General features: G+C 39.8%; 1 protein-coding gene across 1 annotated transcript; it reads left to right on the plus strand.

Moving 5' to 3' along the window:
- The first annotated feature begins 2,564 nt into the window (after nucleotides 1-2,564).
- LOC108436596 (serine/threonine-protein phosphatase with EF-hands 2-like) lies at nucleotides 2,565-25,916 on the plus strand. The gene is made up of 19 exons (XM_017713193.2): nucleotides 2,565-2,629; nucleotides 2,735-2,825; nucleotides 3,042-3,059; nucleotides 3,171-3,179; nucleotides 3,521-3,648; nucleotides 4,783-4,837; nucleotides 6,427-6,602; nucleotides 6,795-6,909; nucleotides 9,101-9,147; nucleotides 9,232-9,398; nucleotides 11,653-11,689; nucleotides 14,091-14,240; nucleotides 15,267-15,611; nucleotides 17,354-17,539; nucleotides 19,651-19,793; nucleotides 21,382-21,488; nucleotides 22,376-22,542; nucleotides 23,407-23,494; nucleotides 25,343-25,916. The coding sequence occupies exons 2-19, from the start codon at nucleotides 2,753-2,755 to the stop codon at nucleotides 25,585-25,587; spliced, it is 2,256 nt and encodes a 751-aa protein (XP_017568682.2). The 5' UTR covers nucleotides 2,565-2,629; nucleotides 2,735-2,752; the 3' UTR covers nucleotides 25,588-25,916.
- Nucleotides 25,917-27,521: the final 1,605 nt, after the last annotated feature.

Below are 27,521 nucleotides of genomic sequence, written 5' to 3' on the forward strand. Positions count from 1 at the left end.
CAGTGGTGGTGATAGGAACCAGGGGTCTCCATGACTGCAACACAAATATAGACATTTTATTAACTATCCAAAACCACAGTGAACCTACACAAGTCTGAGCTTTATATGAAATGTTGAGGATGGTAAAATAGTGGAAAATCTTTAAAAAGTGAGCTTTCAGACAACACAGCTGCACTTTACTGGTCAGACAACACAGCTGCACTTTACAGGAAGGGACAGAGCAGACTCTATCTGCTCAGGAGACAGGTCATTTGGGGTGCAGGGGCCACTCCTGCGGACCTTTTTTTGACACAGTGGTGGCATCAGCCATCCTCTATGGAGTGGTCTGCTGGGGTGGCAGCATCTCCACTGCAGACAGGAAGAAACTGGACAAACTGATCAGGAGGGCTGGCTCGGTCCTAGGGACTCCTCTAGACCCAGTGCAGGCGGTGGGAGAAAGGAGGATGCTGAACAAGCTAGCATCCATGCTGGAGAACGACTCCCACCCCATGCGTGAGACTCTGGCAGCACTGGGCAGTTCCTTCAGTGACCGGCTCCTTCACCCCAAGTGTGTGAAGGAGCGCTATCGTAGGTCCTTCCTTCCTGCTGCTGTGAGACTGTACAACCAGCACTGCTCCCAATAGACCACATACAATATACACTTACATTCAGAATGCGAACATTTTTCATTGTGCAATATGCTAAGTGCAATACAGATTCCTATGCAACTCTTATTTTATTTTATTATTATCCTTATTTTGTTGTAAATAGTCTAGAGATTTAGCTTTAATTTTTATTATTTATAATGTTGATAAGGTTTATACTATTTCCCGTTTCTATTACTAAGTGCCTCACTCCTGTTACTCTGCTGCTGCTGTAATACTGTGAATTTCCCCACTGTAGGACTAATAAAGGATTATCTTATCTTATCTTCTTTGGGGACTACTTCCTCACAACGCCCTACATGTATCTCTCCACCAACAGTGGATTTGAATAAATGAATTAAAATACATTTTAAGCCCAAACTGTATCACAACCCTGCTGAAAAAGGACCATGAAATTAAAACATAACGGTTTTGCTTGCTAGTTGGAATTGACTAACTGGTTTCCAATAGAGACCACTAGTTTCCTGTAGAACACCATTTCCCATTATAAAATTAATAGACATTTTTTAATCCCACCAACGGGGAAATTTCACCTCCGCATTTAACCCATCCGTGAAGTGAAACACCGCATACACACACTAGTGAGCACACACACACTAGGGGGCAGTGAGCACACTTGCCCGGAGCAGTGGGCAACCCTATCCACGGCACCCAGGGAGCAATTGGGGGTTAGGTGTCTTGCTCAAGGACAGAAGAGAAATCTAAGTTTCTATAATGAACAATTTCACACAAAACCACTCTGAATGATGCTGTTTACACCTCAAACACTGTATGATAAAGGAATTTGGAAAAATCTGTGGAATTCCCCTTTAATAATAATGTAGAGTCTGGCTTATTTAGTAAATCTTGACAAAACATTAGCAAACCTGCCCCCTATATCCTTGAAGCAGTATGAACACCTAACCTGGGGGAGCTGGCCACTTGTTGCCCCTCTGCCACAATTCTGACCTATCTATTCAGGCTGACAGTCAGCTATAGCTAATCCTAATCTGCTTGTTAGTTGTTGTTTTGATTAACTGGTCACGGGGCTGTGAAAGACATTCATCACTGCCAGGAAGCTGAGGAGCGTAAGGGCCGCAGGCTTCACAGCAGAATGACTGAGGTTTTAACAGAGGTCCCAGAGGTGTGCAGCTTCAGCTTCAGCTCCAGCTTTATCAGACTGTGAGGAAAGGAGCACTCTCTACTTCTGGTTATGATGCGCAGGTCCACTTTTCTATCCTTGTGCAGCAGGACATCTCATGTCTTCAAAGCCATCTGGGATTTCTGCTGACATGGCGGGATTTTGAGAAAACGCGGCTTGGTGAGTATTAAGAGTGTCAGCTGTCGACTGTCTTCGGTCCAGTCCTTTAGACAGCTTTCACTCATGTCCCACTTACTCATGTCCCACTACTCAACTGAGTATAGTGCAGAATGTCTGATTGGTCTAAAGCAATGATGTTTTGTTTTTATAGTTATGTCTTAGAAGAACATCTAAAAGTACATACCTTTATTCAGCATCAAGATGGAATTTCCATTGGATTTGTGAAAAATCTGTCCTGTGTGGCCAAATTATGGAGTTTAATAACACATTAAGTGATAAATCTCATGTTTTAGACAGATGAACTGATCAATTTGAGCATTTTCTTCAGATTTGTCCTCAGGCATGCTCTGAGAACCAGGAGCAATTCTCATATATGGACATCAGTGGCTTAATGAGTAGCCAGTTGTTACAGCAGGACCTCCAGTTACTGCTAATCGAATGGTGTGTGTTGGCGCACCATCATTTGTCGAATTGTGCTCTCAGTTAAGAATGTCATTCATTCTAGAAAACAAGAGAATGGGGCCTACGACCAATCAGGGAGCTCTAAAAAGTAGGTGGGGTATTGATAATCCCAGATTATTGGCTACAAGGCTCTCATTGAGGAGCTCATGCTTAGTCGTGTTTGGCATATGAGATTATGGACACACCTTTGGCTCTGAGTACGGCTGAGTTACGTTAGTAGAAGGTAAACAACAGGGTGTTTTTAATTGATGCTGTTCTTTCCATTCACGTGTATGTAAGACTAAAAAAGAGTGACTGAGTAAATACTGATCTGTATTCACTGTTCAAGGTGAAGACTCAGAAGGAGATGGGATGTGGATCTGCTAAACCCACTCAGCACAACCAGAACCACAAGCTACAGCTGAAAAAATGTGACAAAGGTACTCAATCTGAACACATATCGTAAACGTTTAGAGGTTTTGATATAAACACATTATTATTATTATTATTATTATTATTACTGCTATTTGAACCCACATAATTTATTAATAATTTCTTAATCTACTGTAAAAACACCATAAATTCCATAAATGCATCCACTATATTTTTGCTCCTTCCTAATAACTGATATTTCTTTTTTTTCTCCTCCTCTTTAGCAAATGTCCCAGTTCCAGGTAATTCAAAATGCTTATAAAACAGTAAATCAATTGTTGAATTAAGTAACATTGACATATTATGATTATATGTGTCTAATATTTATATTATTCATATTATGTTCTCTGAAGTGGCAACAGGTGAGTAGATTTAATTAGAGGTTAGTGTAGCTGAATGTATATAGTGTAATATAAGCATTCATCTTAGGTTAGATTTTATTCTTTAATTTCAAGGACAACAAATGTAGTGTATTCTACTGACTGAGGATCCTGGCAATGTGACCACTGCTTTGACTCATTTAAGTTGCAATTTCTTCAGGTTAACAAATACAGCATAGACAAACAAACAAAAAAAACATTCAGCAACTCAGATGAGTCCAATCAGCCTCTTTCCGTTTCCCACTTGAACTGAAACCACAGACTCAGACACAATCTCAGACTGACCCTAGACTCTTTCCCCTCCACCACTGACCGGTGGACAGCGATGCGCTCGGCCCTGCTGATCCAGCGCTGGTATCGGCAGTACGTGGCACGGCTGGAGATGAGGCGCCGCTGCACGTGGAACATTTTCCAGTCCATAGAGTATGCAGGACAGCAGGACCAGATCAAGGTGAGTCAGTCAAGACATCATCTCACAAAGGAGAAATCTGCATTTTACATCTTACTTTTCGCTTCCACAACCATGATTTGCATGATTATCTGCAACCTGAACACAAAAGTCAGCATCTGAAGTGTGCAAAATAACATCTAGATAAGTCACAGGCATTTTGAAAACAAGTGCAGTGGACTGATGAAGTAAAATGGAACTCACCGAATTTATGTGCAGAGAAAAAAACAAGCAGAATTTGATGAAAGGAACACCTTGCCAACTATTAAGCATAGGGGTGGATCTATTATGCTGTGATGTATTATGCTGCTGGAATGGCTCTCACAGTCTCCTGGCTTGAAAAATTGTTGAAAGTCTCTGGGTAGATCTTAGACATGCTGTGAAAGAATATGCTGTGCATGAAGTAAAAGCACTTTGCAGGGAAGAATGGGTGAACGTTCCTAAAACAAGAACAAAAAGACTCCTGCCTTGCTACAAAACGCCTTTGTACACTGTGATTTTTATGAAAGCTTTCTGTAGAGGTCATGTTTACTTCTTTTCTTCTTCAAATCTATAATTTGGCCAGAGGTGCTACAATGTTTTTGCATGAATTGTATGTTTTTCAGGTTTCATTGTAATAAGAATTTGTGAAATTTATTTAGATACGGAAACAGGAATAGTGTATGCCCATTTTTCTTTTCAAAGCAAACATTTAAAATGTAAAAAACATACATTTTTCTGCCAATACAGAATTCCGTAACTGTTTTGTGTTATGCTGTGACACCATCACACTTATTATAAAATGTAGAAAACGGTAAAAATGAAAAAAAGCCTTCAGCATATTGACTGGTTTATAGTTGTTTAAGCATGCATATGCCTAGAATATTGTGGCTTTATTGCATCATATACACTTATGAAAAATGGAAAATTATGTCCCTAAGATGAAAAGTGCTAATTACTTAAATTAAGGATTTATATTATTAGTTTATGTATTATTTCATTTTTCAATATTATTGTATTGAAAAAGGATAATAATGCTAATTTGATTTGTGCATTTTGACTTCACTAAAAATATTCACAGCAAAACCAAACAGCAATCTTCCTCTTATCTGAGATGAATCATTTGTGTAACGTTGGATCTCCTTCTTTCTTTCTCAGCTCTACAACTTCTTTGGCTTCCTCATGGATCACTTCACTCCAGCAAGCAGTGAAAGTAAGAGCTTTATACTCTTTGAAACACTCTTTAAAAAACCCTATTTACATATGTGTCGTGTATTTTGAGTTGCAGTGAATAATGTTTTCAAATGGAATAAACATGTGAAGTTAGAGCCACACAGACTGTTTCCTTAACTGTTTCCATTCAAAACAGCCATTAAGTACAAGTTATTCATGTTTCAGGAGGTGTTTCTGAGGAGCTAAAATAAGAAAGTGAAATAACTGAAAAACAGGATTTTCCAAAACTTGAGTTAAATTGATTAAAAGCTATAGAAAAATTGAGACCTATAACAACCACCTGGAAAACCTGAAAGACACCAAAACTGCCCCCATTAGATAAACATCTTTGAGAGAGAGGAGAAAATCAAGCTGCTCCAGATCTGAAAACATCCACAGGTGTTTCTGTCCATCCTTCCACTGTGAGAAGACCACTCAGCGCTGTGGGTCTGAAAGGACGTGTAGCTGATCAAGAAGAACCTCACTGAGAAAAGGAGATGGACACATCAAACAAAGAGGCTGAACAATGGACTGACCACCCCAGAGTCCATACCTCAACACCACAGAATGTGTTTGATTACTTCAGAAAATCATCAACCAGCTTCTAAGACTGAACTTTGGAGGTGTGTCTGCAGATTCTTTGAGGACCTGAAAGTGAGTCTCCTGAAAAGAATGGAAGCTGGAATAAAGGTGAAGAGAGACACACTGAACACTGAAAACCAGTATATTATATTTAGTTATCGAGGCCTCTGTGTAACTTTCTGTGTAACGCTTTCTGCTTTTTTCCTTACACTGAAAAATGAATAACTTGTACTTTATGTGGTAATTTTGACTGGAAATGACAAATATTAATAAATTAATAAATAAAAAGTTTAGTGTAGATCAAATTCCATCCAACAGTAAAAGAATAATAAAAAAACAATGAAATATTCAGAGCTCAGATATTTAGAAGGATTGTGTTATGATGTATCTAAACCCAAGGTATTAATAGAAATAGTAATAGGCTAAATATATACAGAATCACCATTTATAGGGTATTTTCTATTGAGAGGTGTTTGTCCCAAACCATAACCCCTAAATTTACAGATCTGGGAGTGTAAAATTAAGTTTAATTGATAAAAAAAAATGCTCTTCTAGGTTTTCATGTCACTACCAAAGTTTTAGACTGTAGGTGGAGTCTTATTTTAGGCACGCCCCTGCATTTTAGAGCAGGGAGTGAGGCTGCATCCCTGTCCCTCATGGCCACATGATGAGCAGTTAGATCCCATTTTTTAAGTAAATATATTCCAAAGTCTGAAAATCAGTGTGGAACACTAAGAACTGTCACTACCTAAACACATATTTTCTGCTGTTAAGTAAACTTTTTATGTTTTAATTGAACGTATTATGATTTTACTACTGAAAAGTTTTGTTAGTGTTACAATGTTTTGGTAGTGATAAAATAAATGTTCAATCATTTATTTTAATAAAATAAACATGATTAAGTTATAGAGTACTCAGACTTTGAACCGATTTGGTGAAAACATCCACATGTATGTTTATTTATATAAATCTCACTTCCACTCTCCCACACCTCAATCTTGCTCTCAGGGAACCTTATCTCCCACATATTCCGAGAGAATGAGGTTTTCCAGGATGTAGAATGGGAGCCGTACTTCTGCTACAAGAGCATTGAGGTGCCAGACACATACGCTGGGCCCCACCTCACTTTTCCACTGACTGTGAGCAACATCACTGAGCTGGTGGAGGCATTCAAACACAAAGAAGTAGGTTCTGTGATGTCAAATATTCAGATGTTGTTAATGTGGCTTATATCCATGAAAAACAAGGCAAACGATGACCAGTATTTTAGAGTGTGAATCATACAACATAGGAATCAGAACATCTAGAGGTCCTCGTCTACATGTCCTGCTGGCTCCATGTCTGTCTTCTCTGGTGTGTTGTATTCCTCCCAGTAGCAGCTCCATGCGCGATTTGTCCTGCAGCTCCTCGGGGAAACCTGGAGACTGCTGAGGGTCTTGCCAAACATCACTGAGGTGTCCACTTGCCACAGCAAGGAGATCACCATCTGCGGTAAGAGGAGAAGAGAGGATTTACCAGGAAAGGGATTAGAGCACAACAGAATGCTTTTCCTCAGTTAATTAAACCATTTAAAATCTAATTAGGTCACATTTTTATGGTACGCTGAACTTTTTACTATATTGTTATACAGTGGGATCAGTCTTCTTTCTTTTCACTGATGATGGCTACTGTAAGAAATGGCTCATCAGTTCAACCTAAAAACACACTTCATGCAGAAATAAACAACTTGTTTCGTTCAACTCAAAAACTAAATTGAGTGAAAGAAAATTTCATTCAAAGTGTTTATTTAGGGGGTGGCATGGTGGGTCACGTTGTTGCCTCACAGCAAGGAGGGCCTGGGTTCGAGTCCCCAGCCAGACGACTTCTGTGTGGAGTTGCATGTTCTCCCCATGTCTGCGTGGTTTCCTCCGGGTTCTCTGGTTTCCTCCCACAATCCAAAGACATGCAGTCAGGCCGTTGTGTGAGAGAATGTCTATGTCTGTCTGTCTGCTCTGTGATGAACTGGCGACCTGTCCAGGGTGTGTCCTGCCTTTCGGCCAATGACAGCTGGGATAGGCTCCTGTGACCCAGAAGGAGAAGCGGTTTAATAGGTGTGTGTGTGTGTGTGTGTGTATTTAGGTTGAATAAAACTTGTTCATTCACTTGTTACCACATGAAGTCACTTTTGCGTTGAATTGACGAGCCATTATTACAGTGCATGTAAAAGCGACACTTTGGCCAAAATGAAAAATACACTAATCTTTATATCTGTTGAAAACATGCCTACTCACGTCCTACAGAGGTGCTGCAGTAGTCTTCAGAGATTTTCTTGTTTAAAGATTAGGAAACCCTCTTTCTGATTATGTATCTTGAAGGTGGGAGGGACTTTTGAAATATTATACCTACTTTGCAGCAAAATTTTGATGAAGGGCTGTTTGAGTTTTTTCTGTTAGCTGGCTATTGCCGAAGGAAGCCACATATATAATGTTACTGCTTGTAAGCCAAATATCACGTCTGTATCTATTACCCTATATGTCAGTGCATTTTTTCCATCATAGTAAAGACTCTTAGTAAAGAGTCTTTTAAGGTTCTTTAGTAAAGAAAATGGAACCATTTTATTATATGGGCGGCATGGTGACACAGTGGGTAGCACTGTCGCCTTACAGCAAGAAGGGCCTGGGTTCAGTTCCTTGCCAGGTGACCAGCATCCCAAAGACATGCAGTCAGGCTGATTAGAGTGTGTGTGAGTGTGTGTGTGTGTGTGTGTGTATGTCTGTCCTGTGATGGACTGGTGGAGGGTGTTTCTTGTCTTCTGCCCACTGACTGCCGGGATAGGCTCTCCCTGTGACCTAGAAAGATAAGCATCTTAGAAAACATGTGTGTTGTATATGGTTCTATATAGAACCTTTTTCAAAAGCGTTTTATATGACACCAAAAAGGCTTCTTCTATTTTTACAAACTTGATATCATAACAATAGCAGAACCCTTTTTAGGTGCTATACAAAACCCTTTTCAAAAGGATTCTGTATAGAATCAACTACAACACATTTGCCATCAATCTGAAGAACCCTTTCACCATGCATAGAACCCTTTAATCATGTCCATTTGAATCATGCAAAGGATTCTTTAAGAGTTGATGGTTCTATACAGAATGATTTCCTTTACTAAAGAACCATTAAAGACCCATATATTACGAGTGTACAGTGAGAGAACACTGATTGGCAAGAACACAAAGAATACAAGTTTGTGAATTCTGTGAAACTGATGAGGGTGAAGGCTGCACTACACTATATGGCATTGCACAACTAATTCTATACTGAATGCTAGTCAAAATGCCACTTTAAGTTTCATAAACTTCTACAGATGTTTAAAGTGATACTTCTTAATGACTGAGGTTCGATCCCCAGCACCAACAGTCCATGACTGAGGTGTCCTTGAGCAAGACACCTAACCCCCAATTGCTCCCCGGGCACCGTAGATGGGGCTGCCCACCGCTCCGGGCAAGTGTGCTCACTGCCCCCCTAGTGTGTGTGTATTCACTAACGTGTATGTGGTGTTTCACTTCACGGATGGGTTGAATGCGGAGGTGGAATTTCCCTGGTTGTGGGATTAAAAAAAGTATCACTTAAATTAATGCTGTGGCACTTTCTTGGAAACTCCAGAACGCATGGTTGTTTCTTTGTGTTAACTTTTATCCATACAGGAGATCTGCATGGACATCTTGAAGATCTCCTACTGGTATTTTATAAAGTAAGTATTTTCAGGATATGTTAATAACTCATTGTCATTGTCGTTGGATTTTTTTCCAAGTCTAACCATCTCATGTGCCTCTAGAACGGCTTACCATCAGTGGAGACTCCATATGTCTTCAATGGAGATTTTGTGGATCGAGGGAAAGACTCCATAGAGATTCTGCTGATCCTGTTTGCTTTCCAGCTGGTGTACCCAAATGATGTTCACCTCAACAGGGGAAACCACGAAGACCACATTGTGAATCTGAGGTACTTACAGGTCGTGCAGGTTGCAGGTTGAGTCGCTCTCTCAACAAGGGAAAATAATTAAACTCATAGAAATATAGAATTATCACATACTGCTTTCTGTGATAGTTAAAAGGAATTAGTTATATAATGATTTACATTACTGTACAAAAGTCAGAGATCACCCTTTATTTAATGTCCAGTCAAAATGGTCATGAGATAGAGGTTATTCATTTTTCAATGTCTGGAAACTTGGATTTTTTAAAAAGCGAAAAAATATTTATCAGAAAATTATACAGAAGCCTCAACAACTTAATATAATATCAATATTTCCAGTGTTTAGCATGTCCACTCTTTACCTTTTTTAACAGCTTCCATTCTTTTTAGAAGACTCGCTTTCAGCTTTTCAAAGAAAATTTACAGGGAAATTTTTTCATACCTCCAAAGTTCAGTCTTAGAAGTTGATTGATAATTTTCTGATGTAATCCAAACACATTCAGTGGTGTTGAGGTCTGGACTCTGGAGTGGTCAGTCCATTGTTCAGCTTTTTTCCTTGATGTGTCCGTCTCCTTTTCTCAGCTTGATTTTAATTTGTGAGGTTGAGGATGTGGCCCACAAACCAATTTTAAGTGACCCATGGGCTTCTCTTTTACAATGCTTTATAGGTGGCCAGTCAGTACATTTCTCCTTTCACTTGATATCAGTAGCAGTACTGTAAATAAACAGTATGTTGACTAAGTTAGTGTTGGAGTCTTTTTTCTGTGACAAGATCAGCAGATTAATTTACTGAATGACAATTAGTCATGACCACAGCCAAAAATGAAAAGGTAACAATGAAAACCACAAATTTCAAGAGGGGCGGAAATAAGTATACTTTTTCTTCGAGGGTCATAGCAGTTGGATGTTCCTCATAAATCAAGAGACTGTAAATTATTAAATGTCAAAAGGCATTGTGAAACAAAGCATAAACATTATGATTAATATTCATGGGATGACAGGGCAGAGAAACTGAAGCAGCTGGAAGCTCTCCTGGTCTCACTTTTTAGCAGAGAAAATTAAGTTTAATAAATGATATGTCAATGTTTTACACAATTAATATGCTTAATATTTGTTTAAATTATGAATAATATTTTGCCAAAGAATGACTGACCCTCAGGTGTCCAAATGACCCCACTGAAAAAAAAGTTTGGACGCCCCTTACCTATAAAGTGTGTCCTGTAATAGGGGTATCTATATCTATAAAAGTGTGTCCTGTAATAGGGGTATCTATATCTATAAAATGTCCAGTGAGTGTATACAGTGGAAAATCCTGTAACATTGCTGTGCCTGAAAAACTTTGCACTCAGCACTCCCATGTCAGTTAATTAACGTTTGGTCAGTGGTGGTCCACTGGTAGTCCCTATCCACTGATAAACAAGCTACACATTCTTACACATTATCAGTCCCTTGGTCTGTATCGACTCAGCAACATCGTAAATGAGGGTCGTCCTCAATGTTCTCCGAGATTAAATAAAGGTTGATTGATTGATTGACTGATTAAAGGTAGAGGGTACTGATAAACTGTGCATTAACAGATGGGCTACAGTCTGTAACTGTACACCTACAACGTGTACCTCTATGGTGGGTGCTGATGATGAAATGAAAAGTATTTTATGTAATGTTTCCATTATTTTGTCCACCTCCTGTAATTCCTTGTCTACTTACAGATACATATGTGGAATAGAATGAAAGTTTAGAATTTGCACTTTCCACAGAATTTCTCTGTTTGTTTCAAACAGGCAGGACATTAGAACTGTAAAATTATAGCGTCAGAGACTTGAAGGTCTTACATGATGGTTGTGCTTTCCTTAAAGTAATACATCTAATGTAGTATGAAGACATTGTTAAAGTACGCTATGGGTTATACGGAGTGTTTCAGCTTGGATTGCTTTTTTGAATTAGGCACAGCCAATCAGAATAAAGGTCATTTACATACATCAGTATATAAATGTAAATAAATAAATAAATGCCCATCTTCTTTAAGAGTAAGTGATAAGGAGTGGTTGGAAAATGGCCACGTAAAAGTGAATTATGTTGGTGGTAAAATCACACTAAAGTGGCCCTTGGGTGGAAACTATAGGAAAACTGTAGGATATGGGCCCTTTAAGCACTCCATGGATCATTATTACTTAGCACACCAAATTAGAGACATATACATCATTATTTATTTTGATCTGCAATCTTGTATATCATAGCAAAAAGTCTGATTGTAGACCTTTGTCTCTCTTGCTGGTTTCAGGTATGGCTTCACCAAGGAGGTTCTCGGGAAGTACAGGGTGAGTGTCTTATTTACTACAGTCTTCCTCACATGCCTGGCAAATGAATCATGCATTTCTCAAGCTTCCAGCAGAGGGATAACACCTGCATCTTCTCAACAATGACGGCTTTCCTGCGCACACCCTTAAGCTGGCCCGTGCCCACCTGGCTAACTCTGAGTGTAATTTGGGTCGCTTACTCTCACCCGTGAGATTACAGTGGATTAGACGGCCTTTCCCTGTCCAAGAGAGGCTCAGTCTTCCTTAAATAACCACTGCAGTGACCCCGTAGAGAACCAGCCTTCAGAGAGACAGACAGACAGAGTGAGTCATATTTGGGTTTAGATTTCACAGGAGCATTAGCAGCAGCTGCTAACACCACAGATTGCAGATTACCCTTTACTGAATGTCTAAATTTATCACATCCACTTAGTGTTGTTTACCTTTCGCCAGCTGACAGTAGCTAGTCTAGCATAGCCAATTCTGGAACTTGTACTACAGATATTCATGTGAGGTTGCATGAGGTACTGTTTAATTCCAGTACTGAGGCTGTGGATAGAGATTGACAGGCAATATTACTGGAAAGGCAGAAATACCTACCCTGCTCCTGTTTTGTATCTTTACAAGGTCTGGAGGGAGAATTGACATTTATATGTATGCATTTGGTGCATCTTTTCTTCAAGGCAACTTACAATTTCAATCACATAACAGAAAAAGGGGTTCGGTAGATGTAGTGTTAGGCTGGCTTTATGCATTGACATTTTCATGCAACTAGTTGCATGCTGTGAGTTGCATGCAACATAATTTTCCATGTAGCTTGACAGTTACGCAAATTCAAGGCAGCGCATTCAGTTACTCCACTAGTTATTATAAATCAGTGATTACTACTACAAATTAGTAGTATATCCACTATATGGACAAAAGTATTGAGACAACTTCACATTACACCTACTGGAGCTTTTATGAATTCTATTAATTTTATGAAGGCATTAATATGGAGTTGGTCCCCCTTTGCAGCTCTAACAGCTTCCACTCTTCTGAGAAGCTTTCTACAGATTTTAGAGTTTCTGTGGGGTTTTTTGCCCATTCCTCCAGAATAACCTTTGTGAGGACACTGATGTTGGACGAGAGGGTCTGGCTCACAATCTCCATTCTAGTTCATCCCAAAGGTGTTTGATGGGGTTTAGTTCAGGGTTTCTTGAGGGCCAGTTGAGTTCTTCCACACCAAACTCACCCAGCCAGGCCTTTATGGAGCTTTCTTTGTGCATTGAGGTTCAGTTATGCTGGAACAGAAATGGACATTGTCCAAACTGTTCCCATCAAGTTGGAAGTGAGGAATTGTCCAAACTGTCTTGGTTTGCTGAATCATTAGGATTTAGAGCAACACATTTTTCAGAGATTGTACAGGCAGACTGCCTGGCTAGGTGCTTGATTTTATACACATGTGGCCATGGGACTGAATGAAACACCTGAATTCAGTGACTAAGAGGTGTGTCCCAATACTTTTGCCCAAATATGTATACAATTGCAGTTAATATAATTTGATATCAAGCTTATTCTGTCTAAAAGCACTGCAAGTTGATCAAGGAGCACCCCACAGTCTCCTCTTCTACAACTGTCATCCTTTAGATTCCTCAAATTAACCTGCACTCTGTGTAAAATGTAGGGGGTGAGAAAATTGCTTGCTTGCTTGGGACGGAAATTAACCCCAAGTCTGCTTCATGGAAGGTGGCAGGGTTAGCCTTTATGCTGTTCACTCCTGGTAAATCTCTCCTGGATCTGGATGTTCCTAATGCTACTGCACATGTAGCAGAACACCCTGATTTCATAAGCTGAACTGAACTCTGAAATACAGTTGGTTAGTAATTTAGTATTGAGAGTTAAAGAGGATTTCCAAAGAGTTTTCTAACTTTTAGCACTGAGATGTAAACAAGGTCACTCCAAGTGGTTTGATGTGAAATAGTTCATTGTAAAAACGTACTGACTCAGATTTCCTTACAGTGGTGGTGATAAGAACCAGGGGTCATGATGTCTACAACACATCTTCTAAAAACTATCATAAAACAATGTCTCAGGCATCAGGCAGTGTATTTCATGTGATCATTTTCTGTAAGGGAGCTTTTAGAGGTGGACGTTTGATTCCTCTCACCACCACTGTGAAAAATTCTGACCCAGTAAGTTTATCTAGAGCGGAGAATTTCACACCACTCAGAATGACTCTGTTTACATCAGAACCATTTAATTATGCAGATTTGGACTGGATGGAATTCCCCTTCACCACTATTGGATTGTGTTGATTGCACTGTTCTCAGCCAGTTTAATATTTTATCAGTCAGTAAGCTTGAGGGTAGTTTACAAAAACTTAATTAAAGTCTTAATTTGTTGTATTTTTTCTGACTGTAAATCCTGGATCATGTTGCAGCTTCACGGAAAGAAGATATTAAAGTTACTCCAGAAGATCTTCAGCTGGTTGCCCCTGGCAACTGTGATCGACCAGAAAGTGCTGATTCTGCATGGTGGAATCTCAGACACTACTGACCTCAAACTTATTGCCAAACTGGAACGAAACAGAGTAAGGTTTTCCAAACAAACCTCTTTAATCTAATGGGATCTGATCTGATCCCTCAACAAGGGCTCCAGCTGTCTGCAAACCAAGATCAGTGTTAAATTATCTCTTGATGCTCATTTGTGTCCAGTTGAACACAAAGAATGAATGAGTTCACTTGGTCCTGGCAATTTTTACATGTATACAATTAAAAATTTGGAAGCACTCGTCAAATTAATAATACTTATTTGGTAACATACAGTGTAGATTGAAATGTTATACACTAGACACCAAAACTGATGGTTTATTCACAATTGAAATTATTTTGTGAACAATGAGAAGTTATGATGTGGTAAACCACAGTTATCTGTTTATAGTAATTTCCTGATATGAAATTACTGTAAATAGATATTTGACCTGCAAGATTTGGTCACAACGTTTCATAAATGTGGCCTTCTGAATATGAACTCTGATGTAAGTTCATTCTAATTTATTATCATCATCATCATCAGATATTCCTTCATTTTTACCCATAAAATATTTACATCATAGTAGAATCAATGTATTCATTGAGGATTATATTCCAAAAGGCTGTTTGTCCATTTGTAACAGTTTTGGAAATAACAAGTGATGTAAAACTCAGTTTATTTCTCCAATAAAGGTAGTGTTAATTATAATAAAGCATTGATATTTCTTGTATATCTAAAGCCCACTCCCAACAACGTATATCATGGAAAAAACCCTTCACATGTACCTGCAATAAAACTTGTTTTACATGATTAAAAACAGTGAATTGAAACTTTTTAACAGAAGTGTATGTGCCAGTGGGCCAGAAGTATTTTTAATAATGCACAAATTTAACTCCAATAAAGCTTTATACATTAGACAATAAAAACAAACTCAAAAAATATTTTAAGATACTATTGAATATCACTGTAATTGATTCTAACATTCCCAAATCAATGCAGCTGAATTGCTGTCATCTAACTGATGCATTTTTACACTCCTAAGACAAGCACTCTTCTGGCCATGTTGACCTTTGTCCTCCTGTAGTATGTCTCAGCTCTCAGGCCCCCAAAGTGCCGGCAAGCTGTGAAGTCAAAAGGTCCAGGTGGCCAGTACTCAGATGGAGAAGGGGACCGCTACAGTGCTGCCGGACGGAGGAGAGTCCGCTCTCTGACCCACAGCAACCCTGCGACCGCTCGGCATGAGCTCCAGCGGCGCTCCCTGCAGGCCTACAGCATCCGCACCAGCCCCAACGTGGAGGAAGAGCTCCGGGAGAGGAGGAGGTGGGCGGGGCTCAGTGCATCCTACGAGAGGATACATGACCCGATCTCCTCAGATTCAGACCCGGACTCCGGGGAAGTGCTGGAGACGGACGCCGAAGAGTGGAAACAGGTACAGCTATAAATAAAACAATCACTCAGCTCACCGCAACAAGAAAAAGCCAAAAGATTCACTATTCATGGGTGTAAATCTCAGACCTTGTTTCGATATGATTATGATGTTTTAGGAACAATTCATCATGAAATATATAATTTCACCAAGATTTGATTAAAATATTTTGGTGCAATTTAGAATGCACAAATATGTGGAGGAACAATTTCCATGCTTGTGAAATGTAGATATAAAAATATTTACATCAAGCATTTTTTAAGGTAATATACTATATTATTGTAGAAATGGTCCTCTAATATCTACTGGGAAATGGCTCTAAACATGTTTCCTTTAAATTAATTACAATAAAGCAGCTCCATGTCATGATGCTCCCACCTTCATACTTCACTTTTTTTTCACACGCGCAAGCCTTCTTTCTCCAAACATGATGAGCTAAATTTTTCCAAAGAATTTTATTTTTGTCTCATCAGTAGATTTCCATTTTGATTCAGTTGTTTATTAATGTTCTCCCTAAGAACCTTAGGAAGTTTCTTTACTTTCACCTTTGATTGGTAGCATAAAATCTTCCCAACCAGCAGCCAGATCTTTCAAAATGACACCTTGTCTAAGTTGCACAAGACTTTTTTGCAGAACCTGATTTATTTTTATCTACTTTATTTTTATGTAACATTTATGTAATGTGTACATACATATTTTAATGTAGTTTCTGAATTTCAGTTTTGTTTATGGTTATGTATACATACTTTTCTAAATACGAAGTCTAAAGACAATGTGTTTAAAATGTTAGTGGATGTATGCACTGAAGTTTATTAAATGACAAATGGTGTGTGAATACTTCGCCTGACTCAATATTGCAAAGGACAATTTTAAAGCAGTGGAACAGGAGAGGGAGTTTGTTTTTGTGAAATGTGGCATTTAATATGTTTTAATGTTAGAAATTCCTTCCACCAAATTATAGTTCCAACAAGCAGCTTGTTGCTACATCAGAATAACGAACTCTGCTCATTCACTGCACAGCCAGCAGTTTGTTCTCTAGGTCCTTACACTAAATTACCAAACTGTCATCACCACTGAGAAAACTTTTCAGTTGGAAGCTGTGACAGAAAACTAAACAACCTGGAATTAGCCTGGAATTAACCCAATACCATTCGCCAAACACACAGTCTCACCAAATCGGACCGAGCCATAAAACCACCGCAATATCAGGTTTAGCTCAGTTTTGTAATGTTTTTGCTAGATCAATATTAATGTTGTTTGGTTCCAGCCAGTCTGTAAAGCATCTTACAGCCCATTTTGTCTGGCGAATGGTGTTGGGTTAATTTCTGGCTGATTCCAGGTTGTTCAGCTGTTCTTCTGTCACAGCTGCCGACTGAAAAGCTGCTCAGTGGTGACGACAGTGTGGGAATTTAGTGTCGTCTCGTCTTCAGAGTTGGACCAAATCAGCTGTCGGTCAAATGTAATCTTAAAAGTGTCCGTTTCTGTTTGTGGCAAAATAAGAAGTAAAAACGTTCAAATGGCTTGAGCGTCTCCTACAGCCGTCAGAGTCGTTGCTTAGCAATGGCATCTCAGCAGAGTGATGTTTGTTGAAAACCTGTGATGTTATGGTAAAATACAGTTAGAATGCCTCTCAACCAATCAGCTCGCGTGACCGGAACTAACTGCTGTATATTATGGCTGTAACAAATAACAAATGATATATTGTTTAATCCTCACAACACACGTTCCCATCTTTTGCCCTGCAGATAGTGGACATGCTGTGGAGTGACCCGATGCTGCAGGATGGCTGCATCCCGAATGAAGTGCGAGGGGGCGGTTGTTACTGGGGGCCAGACGTGACACAGGAAGTGCTTAACCGCCACAACTTGTGTCTACTCATCCGATCACACGAGTGCAAACAAGATGGCTATGAGTTTTGTCACAACCGAAAGGTCAGGCATCCCCCCTAATCCCCCCCATACATACATACATACATACATACATACACGTATACAATGCATCCAAAAGTATCCAGACATCCCTTCTAAATGCTGAATTCAACTACTTTCAGGTGCACCCACTGCACTCGGTTGCACACAAAAATCTTATATAAGCTCAATAGAAAAGCACTGACCAATAGAATGGGAGGCTCATGAGCCTAAGGTCATAATGCCCAATGCCAAGTGTGGACTAGCAGGGTATAAAGTGCTGTGGAGCAGTGAAACTGTTCTCTTGAGTGTCTTCAGTATTAATTAATGTTCTGGCTGTGAATAAATTATGCCATTGAGACAAATCTGCAATCTGTTAAAAAGGATCATATTAGAAATTAACATAATGCTGCACAATGTAATATTGGCAATATTGAGCATCTATTGGCAACAATATAGTCTTATCAACCTTCTACCTACAATCCTTGGCCATTCTGTCAGAATCATCTACTATACAGAGCACTGTGAAAATGTCAGAAACCATGCCCTTTTATTTACCTTCCACTCAAAAGTTCATTCATTTTTCAGTGTCAGGAAAATACATATTTAACAGAAAATTGCACAGAAGCCTCAACTACTAAATATAATATAATATAACATTAGTAATATAACATGGATTGCATTCTTTTTGGGGAAAATAATTTTTTTCAGTTTTTCAACAAAATCAGGGGGAATATTTTTCACACCTCCAAAGTTCAGTCTTAAGTTGGTTGATCAGTTTATGAAGTAATCAAACACACAGAGGTGTAAAATTCAGGTCCAGAAAGTAAAAATCCTTCCCAGGATTTTGTTCCAACGGCCTGGCCTCTTGTTAGATAAAACCACCAGCAGAGCTGTCCAGGCAGTTGGTACAAAATCCTGGGAAGGATTTTTACTTTCTGGACCTGAATTTTACACCTCTGTGTGTTTGATTACTTCATAAACTGATCAACCAACTTAAGACTAAACGCATCCTTTCAGACCCATAGTGCTGAGTTGTCGACTCAGTGTAAAGAAGGGCAGTAGAGGTGTGCACTCCTGTGGATTCCCACAGGACCCACTATATCTTGTACAACCCCAATTCCATTGAAGTTGGGACGTTGTGTAAAACAAATAAAAACAGAATACGATGATTTGCAAATCCTTTTCAACCTATATTCAATTGAATACACTACAAATACAAGATATTTAATGTTCAAATGGATTTTTTGGCAAATATTCACTCATCGTGAATTTGATGCCTGCAACACGTTCCAAAGAAGTTGGGACAGGGGCGTGTTTACCACTGTGTTACATCACCTTTCCTTTTAACAACACTCAATAAGCGTTTGGGAACTGAGGACACTAATTGTTGAAGCTTTGTAGGTGGAATTCTTTCCCATTCTTGCTTGATGTACAACTTCAGTTGCTCAACAGTCCGGGGGTCTCCGTCGTCGTATTTTGCGCTTCATAATGCGCCACACATTTTCGATGGGAGACAGATCTGGACCGCAGGCAGGCCAGTCTAGTATCCGCAGTCTTTTACTATGAAGCCACGCTATTGTAACACATGCAGAATGTGGCTTGGCGCTGTCTTGCTGAAATAAGCAGGGACGTCCCTGAAAAAGACGTTGCTTGGATGGCAGCAGATGTTGCTCCAAAACCTGTATGTACATTTCAGCATTAATGGTGCCTTCACAGATGTGCAAGTTACCCATGCCATGGGCACTAACACCCCCCATACCATCAGAGATGCTGGCTTTTGAGATATGTACTACAAGGTAGAACTATAAGGGAGGGGTTTCTGATAAACTGGCCAGTGAGTTACACAGTGAGTGTAACTCCAGAAACACTGCTGTACCTGATACACTCATACCAGCGCTACACATACTACCATGTCAGTGCCACTGCTTTGCTGAGAATGAACCACCACTCAAATAATATCTGGTCAATGGTGCTCCAGTGGTGGTATTTTCCAATGATTTATGGGGTAGAGGGGGGGGGGAGCTGCTAAACTGTGCAGCATCAGATGGACTACAGTCAGTAATTGTGCACCTACATGGTATTTAATAAATAGGCAACAGCACAGTAGAGTATTTTGATTATTATGTGTACAGGTGTTGACCATCTTCTCTGCATCTAACTACTATGAGGTGGGCAGCAACAGAGGAGCTTACATCAGGCTGGGGCCAGACCTCAATCCACACGTCGTCCAGTACCAAGCCAGTAGATCCACCAGAGAACTCACACTGAGGCAGAGGTGAACATTCACACATATGCTCACACGAAAAGAGATAACATATGACTTTCTTCCAATGAATGTCTATTGGTCCATTAACATCATGAAAGTTTCACACAATATAAACGGCAGCTTTTCAATTTACACTACATGTCCAAAACTTTGTAGACCCAAGAGTTACTTCTGAATTGAAGGGTCTTAGTAGCGAGTTTGTGCTGCCACACCAGCATCTAATCTTCTGGAAAGGCTTTACACTAGATGTTGAACACTGGTGTGAGGATCTGATTGAGCATTAGTGAGGTCAGGTACTGATTTTGGATGGTCAGTTCTGGATCGCTCCAACTCATCCACTGCTTCACAGACCAATGCTGGGGGGGGGGGGGGGGGTCTTTGTATCCCTTTAGCTCACGCTTGTGTCGTGTCTCAAGAAAACCCAATCAATTAAGACATGGAATTAAGTTAATCTCACAATCTTACAATTTACCTGCACGTAAATGAATCTATTTCATGTCAAAAAAAAGACTTCAGACCCTGGGTTTAGTTTGAAAGAGAGAAAAAATGGCCTCAGTCTTTATTCTAACTCAGCACAAGGCATTGCTCGGGCATGAGGTCTCTGGAAACCAAATGTGAATACAATGTTCAAAGTTCTATGTTTTTATACACTTTTCAGAGGTGAGGTCATCCCCTCTCTCTCTGTTGATTTGTCTTAATCTGCTTTGTGCAACATTAAATCCACTTCTCGGACCCAATTAAATTTGACCTATTAAAAAGAACTAGTTGTCTTTTTCATTTCTAATCATTAAAAAGAGGCAAGCTGCATCTTTGGTATCCAGCATCTCCCTGGGTGCTTATCAAACACCTTATGAAACAATTGGCTACTTGTGGCCCAGGATTCAAAGGGTTCACTTGAAGGACCCTCATGAACCCTCACACAGCAGGTACTATTTGGGTGGTTCATTCTCAGCACTGTAGTAACACTGGTGGTGGTGGTGTGTTAGTGTGTGTTGCGCTGGTCTGAGTGGATCAGACACAGCAGTGCTGCTGGAGTTTATAAACACCCCAGTGTCACTGCTGGACTGAGAATAGTCCATCAACCAAAAATATCCAGCCAACAGCGTCCTGTGGGCAGCATCCTGTGAGCGCTGATGAAGGACTAGAGGACGACCAACACAAACTGTGCAGCAGCAGATGAGCTGTCGTCTCTGACTTTACATTTACAAGTCACAACACACACTAACACACCACTACCACATCAGTGTTACTGCAGTGCTGAGAATGATCCATCACCCAAATAGTACCTGCTCTGTGACGGTCCATGGGGTCTTGACCACTGAGGAACAGGGTAAAAGGGGCTAACAAAGTATCAGAGAAACAGATGGACTACAGTCTGTAACTGTAGAACTACAAAGTGCAGCTATACAGTAAGTTTAGCTGATAAAATGGACATTGAGTGTAAAAACAAGGAGGTGGTCATAATGTTATGCCTGATCAGTGTATATACACAGAGATGGCTTATGTAGAAGCCATACCAGGCGTAGAATATGTGCATAACAGTAAATAGGGAAAGTCTATATATGCAATTAGTTAAGTGTGTCTTGTGTTTCTGCAGTGTTGGTCGGACAGAGCGCTCTGCTCTACGAGCCCTGAGAGAACAACTCTTTGCACACAAGTCTGACCTCATCAGCGCCTTTGAGGAGTATGACCCAGAGCACACAGGTAACTACCGGTTTTGATTGGGCATTCTAATAAGTTGAAATAATTTTTTATTATCTCTGTTCCTGGTGCAAGTCAGGGCGACTGTTTAGATTTTGTAATAATTTGATGTTACAATGTCAAGCATGTAACAATAGCAGAACCCTTTAAAAAGGTTCTATATAGAACCCGCTCTCCATCATTCTGAAGAAGCATTTAAACATGAAATGGTTCTATACACAACTTATACTTTAACACAGAGCCAGTGCCTTTCACGAACCATCTTATTTATGTGCCTGCTTTGTATTTCCACTGGCCACTTTATTAGAAACATATATACTCTTAGCAAAAAGGGTTCTATATAGTACCAAAAAAGGGTACTATATAGGTACTTTTCTCTGGCCTTTAACAATAGTGGAACCTGTTATTTGGCACTGTAAAAAACACTTTTCAAAAAGCACAAAAAAAGTGTTCTACTGTAACAAGCTTGACATAGTAACAATAGAAAACCCTTTTTGGTGCTATATAGAGCCCTTTTCCAAAAGGTTCTATATAGAACCACACAGCACATTCTCCATCAAACAACCACAGAAGGGTTCTTTGACTGTTCAAAGTCCTATATAGAAACATTTTCTTTACTAAAGAGCCCTTGAAGAAGCACCTTTTTAAGAGTGTACCTTATAGGACCACTTGGTACTAGGCATTATTAAAAAGACATCTTTGCCAAACTATTGTGGTATCACAGTATCAGCTGACATTTAAGCCGACATTAATAAAAGTAGTTCTTCTGCTAAATAAAGTCTTGAAATCGCTTGTTTTGATTGGCTTGTTCTGCTCCGTTTAAGCTGGTGGTGAAGCGTTTAACACTAACTACTGCCAAACTCACAGCTTACCGCCTGTGTTCATCTCAGGTGTGATCTCGATGGAGCGCTGGGCTGTTGCCACGGAAACAGTGCTGCATCTGGGCCTGCCCTGGAGAGTCCTGCGGTCACAGCTGGTGGGATGTAGCACACAGGAAGGCATGATCAACTATAACGACTGGTTCAGAGAGCTCGCCCTCATGGACCCCAACAAGGAGGTGGGTGTAAACAGTCATTCAGAATGGTTTGGTGCGAAATTATTTATTGTAGAGACTATTTCTTTACAATAGTGGTGACAGGAACCAAGGGTTGCCATGATTACAACACAAATATTTTGGACATTTGATTTACTATCCATAACCACCAGTGAACCTACACGTGTCTTATTTTTTAAATAAAATGCTCATGAGGGTAAAATAGTTGTAAATCTGCAAAAAAATGTTTTCTATAGGGTCTATTTTGCCTCATTGTAAAAAGCACATTTTATGCCAAAACCTTCTCAAAACTATTTTAAAAGAATGCTTCAGGCATCTTACTGGTAAGTTAAGCGATACTTTTTTAATCCCACAAACGGGGAAATTCCACCTCCACATTCAACCCATCTGTGAAGTGAAACACCACATACACACTAGGGGGCAGCGAGCACACTTGCCCAGAGCGGTGTGCAGCCCTATCCACGGCACCCGAGCAATTGGGGGTTAGGTGTCTTGCTCAAGGACACCTCAGTCATGGACTGTCGGCAATGGGGATCGAACCGGCAACCTTCTGGTCACAGAGCCAGTTCCCTAACCTCCAGCCCACAACTGCCCAATTTAGTTAAATAACTTTCTCTAAGACATTAAACTTTTTTCCCGGTCACCACCACTGTGAACAATTCTGACTCTAAGTTTCTCTGTAATGGAGCATTTCACACCAAACCACTCTGAATTAACTGTGTGTATATCTTACTCATTCAATTATGTAATTATTATGACGTACAAGATTATGTAAAAAAAACACTAAACAGTTCTTTGAGTGATTCTATATGATTTTTAATGTATAACAAACTTGAGTTAAATTCTTTCTGTCTTCACTCTCACCAGCTGGCTCATACGGGGCTGCTGGAAACCATGTACCGGCACCACTCCAATCTGGAGACCATCTTCAGAATTATAGACACGGATCACTCCGGTAAGGAGATCAGCTCTGACTCACTTCACCTTCCCATTAATCTGTCTGACCCTGAGTACCATAATTGTGGAAAAGGCTTGTGTATACTATTCTTAACACTGAGATAAGTCAGTGTAATACCCACATAACCAAAATAAGCTGAATAGAAACTGAATAAACTGAGTAGTATGTACCACCCCAGGTGAAAACAACACATGGGGAACTTCTCTGCAATTAAAGTCATATTGCAATATTTAAGGTTTTTACGAGAAACATTTCTATAAATGAAGGCATTCATGGTTTTTCCCAGTTTACCCAAACAACTGGTTTGGTTATAGACTCGTTTTCATATTGAATATTACTGTAATATGCTTGTGACGGCCAGAGTTGTTATAAAGAAGTTTAAACAATATATTATGCAGCCCTAAGCTTCACATCATATATATAAAAAAAAAACTTCTTAAAGGGACACTCTCTGGCCAACACACACATACATGTAAATGTACATACACTATATTTCCAAAAGTATTCACTCACCCATCCAAATCATTGAATTCAGGTGTTCCAGTCACTTCCATGGCCACAGGTGTATAAAGCCAAGCCCCTAGGCCTGCAGACTGCTTCTACAGACATTAGTGAAAGAATGGGTCGCTCTCAGGAGCTCAGTGAATTCCAGCGTGGTACCATGATAGGATGCCACCTGTGTTCTCTGGAGTGACGAATCACACGTCTCCGTCTGGCAATCTGATGGATGAGTCTGGGTTTGGTGGTTGCCAGGAGAACGGTACTTGTCTGACTGCATTGTGCCAAGCGTAAAGTTTGGTGGAGGGGGGATTATGGTGTGGGGTTGTTTAGCAGGAGTTGGGCTCAGTCCCTTAGTTCCAGTGAAAGGAACTCAATGCTTCAGCACCAAGAGATTCAGGACAATTTCATTCTCCCAACTTTGTGGTAACAGTTTGGGGACGGCCCCTTCCTGTTCCAACATGACTGCGCACCAGTGCACAAAGCAGGTCCATAAAGACATGAATGAGCCAGTTTGGTGTGGAAGAACTTGACTGGCCTGCACAGAGTCCTGACCTCAACCTGATAGAACACCTTTGGGATGAATTAGAGTGGAGATTGTGAGCCATGCACTTCCGGAAGAACAGTCAAAAATTCCCATAAACACAATCCTAAACCTTGTGGAAAGCCTTCCGAGAAGAGTTAAAGCTGTTATAGCTGCAAAGGGTGGGCCGACATCATATTAAATCCTATGGATTAAGAATGTGATGTCACTCAAGTTCATATGCGTGTGAAGGCAGTAGCTACAGTATCTATCTAGATATGTTACCTCAGTTTGGCTCATTTTCTTTTGCTGAAAAGGTAAATAAATGTCTCTGGTTTCCATTTAGGGCAAAAATAAGGAATTACTGTTTTCTTTATGACATGTTCAACAATGAGGTAAGAGCTACATGAATGTTAGCTTGACAGTATTTATTAGCCTATGGCTTAGCAGCTGGGCTAGCAGTTAGGATAGGTTGACACCATGGGGATTCCCAATGGTTGTGGAATGTATTTGCGTACTGCATTCTGAGTTTCCTAGCGAGAGAACGTTAAGGAAAACATGAAAATATGAAATTGTGAATTCTGTCAAACCAATGAGGCCGAGGGATATAACACAGCATGAAAACTTACATATTGAACTAGGCTGGAATGCTCCTTTAATGTAAAGAAAGGGGGGTTGGTGGGAACTTTAAAGTTTGATTTATCAAAATGTGCATTGACAATTTGGTCCAGTTGTATTTCGTGTGATAAAAGGATGTAGCTAAATTGCAGCGATTACACTTCTGGGCAAATTCAAAAGTCTTAACGATTCATTCCTCCTTCTAGGTCTCATCTCATTTGAGGAGTTCCGACAGACGTGGAAGCTGCTGAGCTCTCACCTGAAAATGGAAATCAGCGATAAGGCCATCTCTGACCTGGCCCTCAGCATTGACTTCAACAAGGACGGCAGCATCGACATCAATGAGTTTATGGAGGCCTTCAGGCTAGTGGACTGTTCGCATGCCCAGATACTGGACAGCATTAACGAAGGGTTGACCCCTGACCTGCAACAGCCAACAAGCCCCTCATAGAGCTGGGGTTCTCCAGCTGGAGCCATGGAGGACTGCAGTGCTGCACTGGTTTACAGCGAAGTCATGTTTGGTGTCTGAAGTTCACTTCTTTAGCATTAGCAATGGAGCTACAAGACTAATGCAGCTAACAAGTACTGAAAGCTTATATCACACTAGTTAGCATCATGCAAACTGCATGCCTTGAAACACGGCAAGTTGGGCCCACATTCTTCTCTGGGATCCATTTATGAGGCTAGTGTGGGTTTCTATACCAAAAAGAGTCATAATTAATCTATACATGACTGTTTCTCAACGTCTCGTAATTCCTTACAATAACAAAAGGCTCTACCTTTAAGACTGTGTATATATATATATATATATATATATATATATATATATATATATATATATATATATATATATATATATATATATATATATAGATAGATAGATAGATAGATAGATATATGCAAGTTATTTCTTTTCTGATTGGCTGCCCTGTATTCTGCCTCCTTCAATAGGCGTTCCAGGCTGAAACAGTCCTTAAACTTAACTGTGAATGGGCGTGGCTAAACTGCTGTTGTTGAATTGGTGGATACATGTAAATGTGTTGGGTTTTGTGACATCACAAAAACAATTCATTCAAAACAGGCTGGTTTTGCAGCTTCATTTTTATATGTGTTTGGACTGAAGAGTAACATTTTGAAATTTGAATATGTTAACTACAAAATCAATAGGGTTTTCCATGATATGGGCCCTTTAAGTAATCTTATTAGACTTTCTTCTATGGTTTCTAAAACTGTATGACAGTTAATGATAAATATGGACAACTACTACTGTTTTCAGCTGTGCAGCACACTTTTGTCTGACTTTGTAGGCTTGGCTGATATATTTGAGATGATGTGAATATTGCGTTAATTTACATCTACTTTAAGGTGGCACAGTCAAATCAGCATTTTCTAATTATTAACAAGCTATAAGGACAGTGCTCAGCTGATCAGATTAATGAAACCACTAAACTGTGCAGTACTGCAGGCCATCAGGTTCCAGGACTGGAGAACCCCACCACAGACCCATAACATAGCATCAGGTCATGCTGGAGGAGACTCACTTGAAAGTTGTAAAAAGGATCAATAATTTCACTTCATCACTTAGGACTAATGGAAAAGTGGAAGGTGATGAGAAGGTTTCTGTGTGAGATTTGCATATTGTTGCTTTGATCACCGGCATTACATTAATATAGAAACACTTCAGCAAAGAAGTACCAACATGAAAGAAAGTTAAAGGGGAACAAAATGTCCATGGAATTAAATGGTTAACATGCAAACAATGCCAATCAGAGCGGTTTGGTGTGAAATGCTCCGTTCTGGAGAAACTTATTTTTCAGAGTGGTGATGGGAACCAGACATCCAATTGTTATGAATACACTGCCTTATGTGAGACACCGTTTTATAATATTATATAAAAGACAGTGCTTCAAAGGTCCTTTAGTAAAGAAAATGGTTCTATATAGAAGCATGAACATTCAAAGAACCCTTTGCATGATTAAAGGGTTCTTTGCCTCATTAAAGGGTTCTTTAGACCGAATGGAAAATGCACTGTAGATGATTCTATGTAGCACCTTTTTGAAAATGGTTCCATATAGCACCCAAAAGGGTTCTTCTATTGTAACTGTCAAGCTCGGAATAAAAGCCAATGTAAATGGAACCCTTTTCAAAAAGGTTCTATATAGAACCGTCTATAGCACATTCATGCACATCCTTCAGTCCGAAGAACCCTTCCATGATGCAAAGAAGCTTTTAAATCATGCAAAGGGTTTGGTGAGTGTTCATGGTTCTAGAACCATTTCCTTTACTAAAGAACCTTTGAAGCACTTTGAGAAGATTTTGGCTTAAAATTTATTTTTAAAACCCATTCATGGTTGAGGGATACATGCAGGGTGTTGTGAGGCAAAA

This window comes from Pygocentrus nattereri, chromosome 16 (genome assembly GCF_015220715.1).
Source record: "Pygocentrus nattereri isolate fPygNat1 chromosome 16, fPygNat1.pri, whole genome shotgun sequence".
NCBI classification, from domain to species: domain Eukaryota; kingdom Metazoa; phylum Chordata; class Actinopteri; order Characiformes; family Serrasalmidae; genus Pygocentrus; species Pygocentrus nattereri.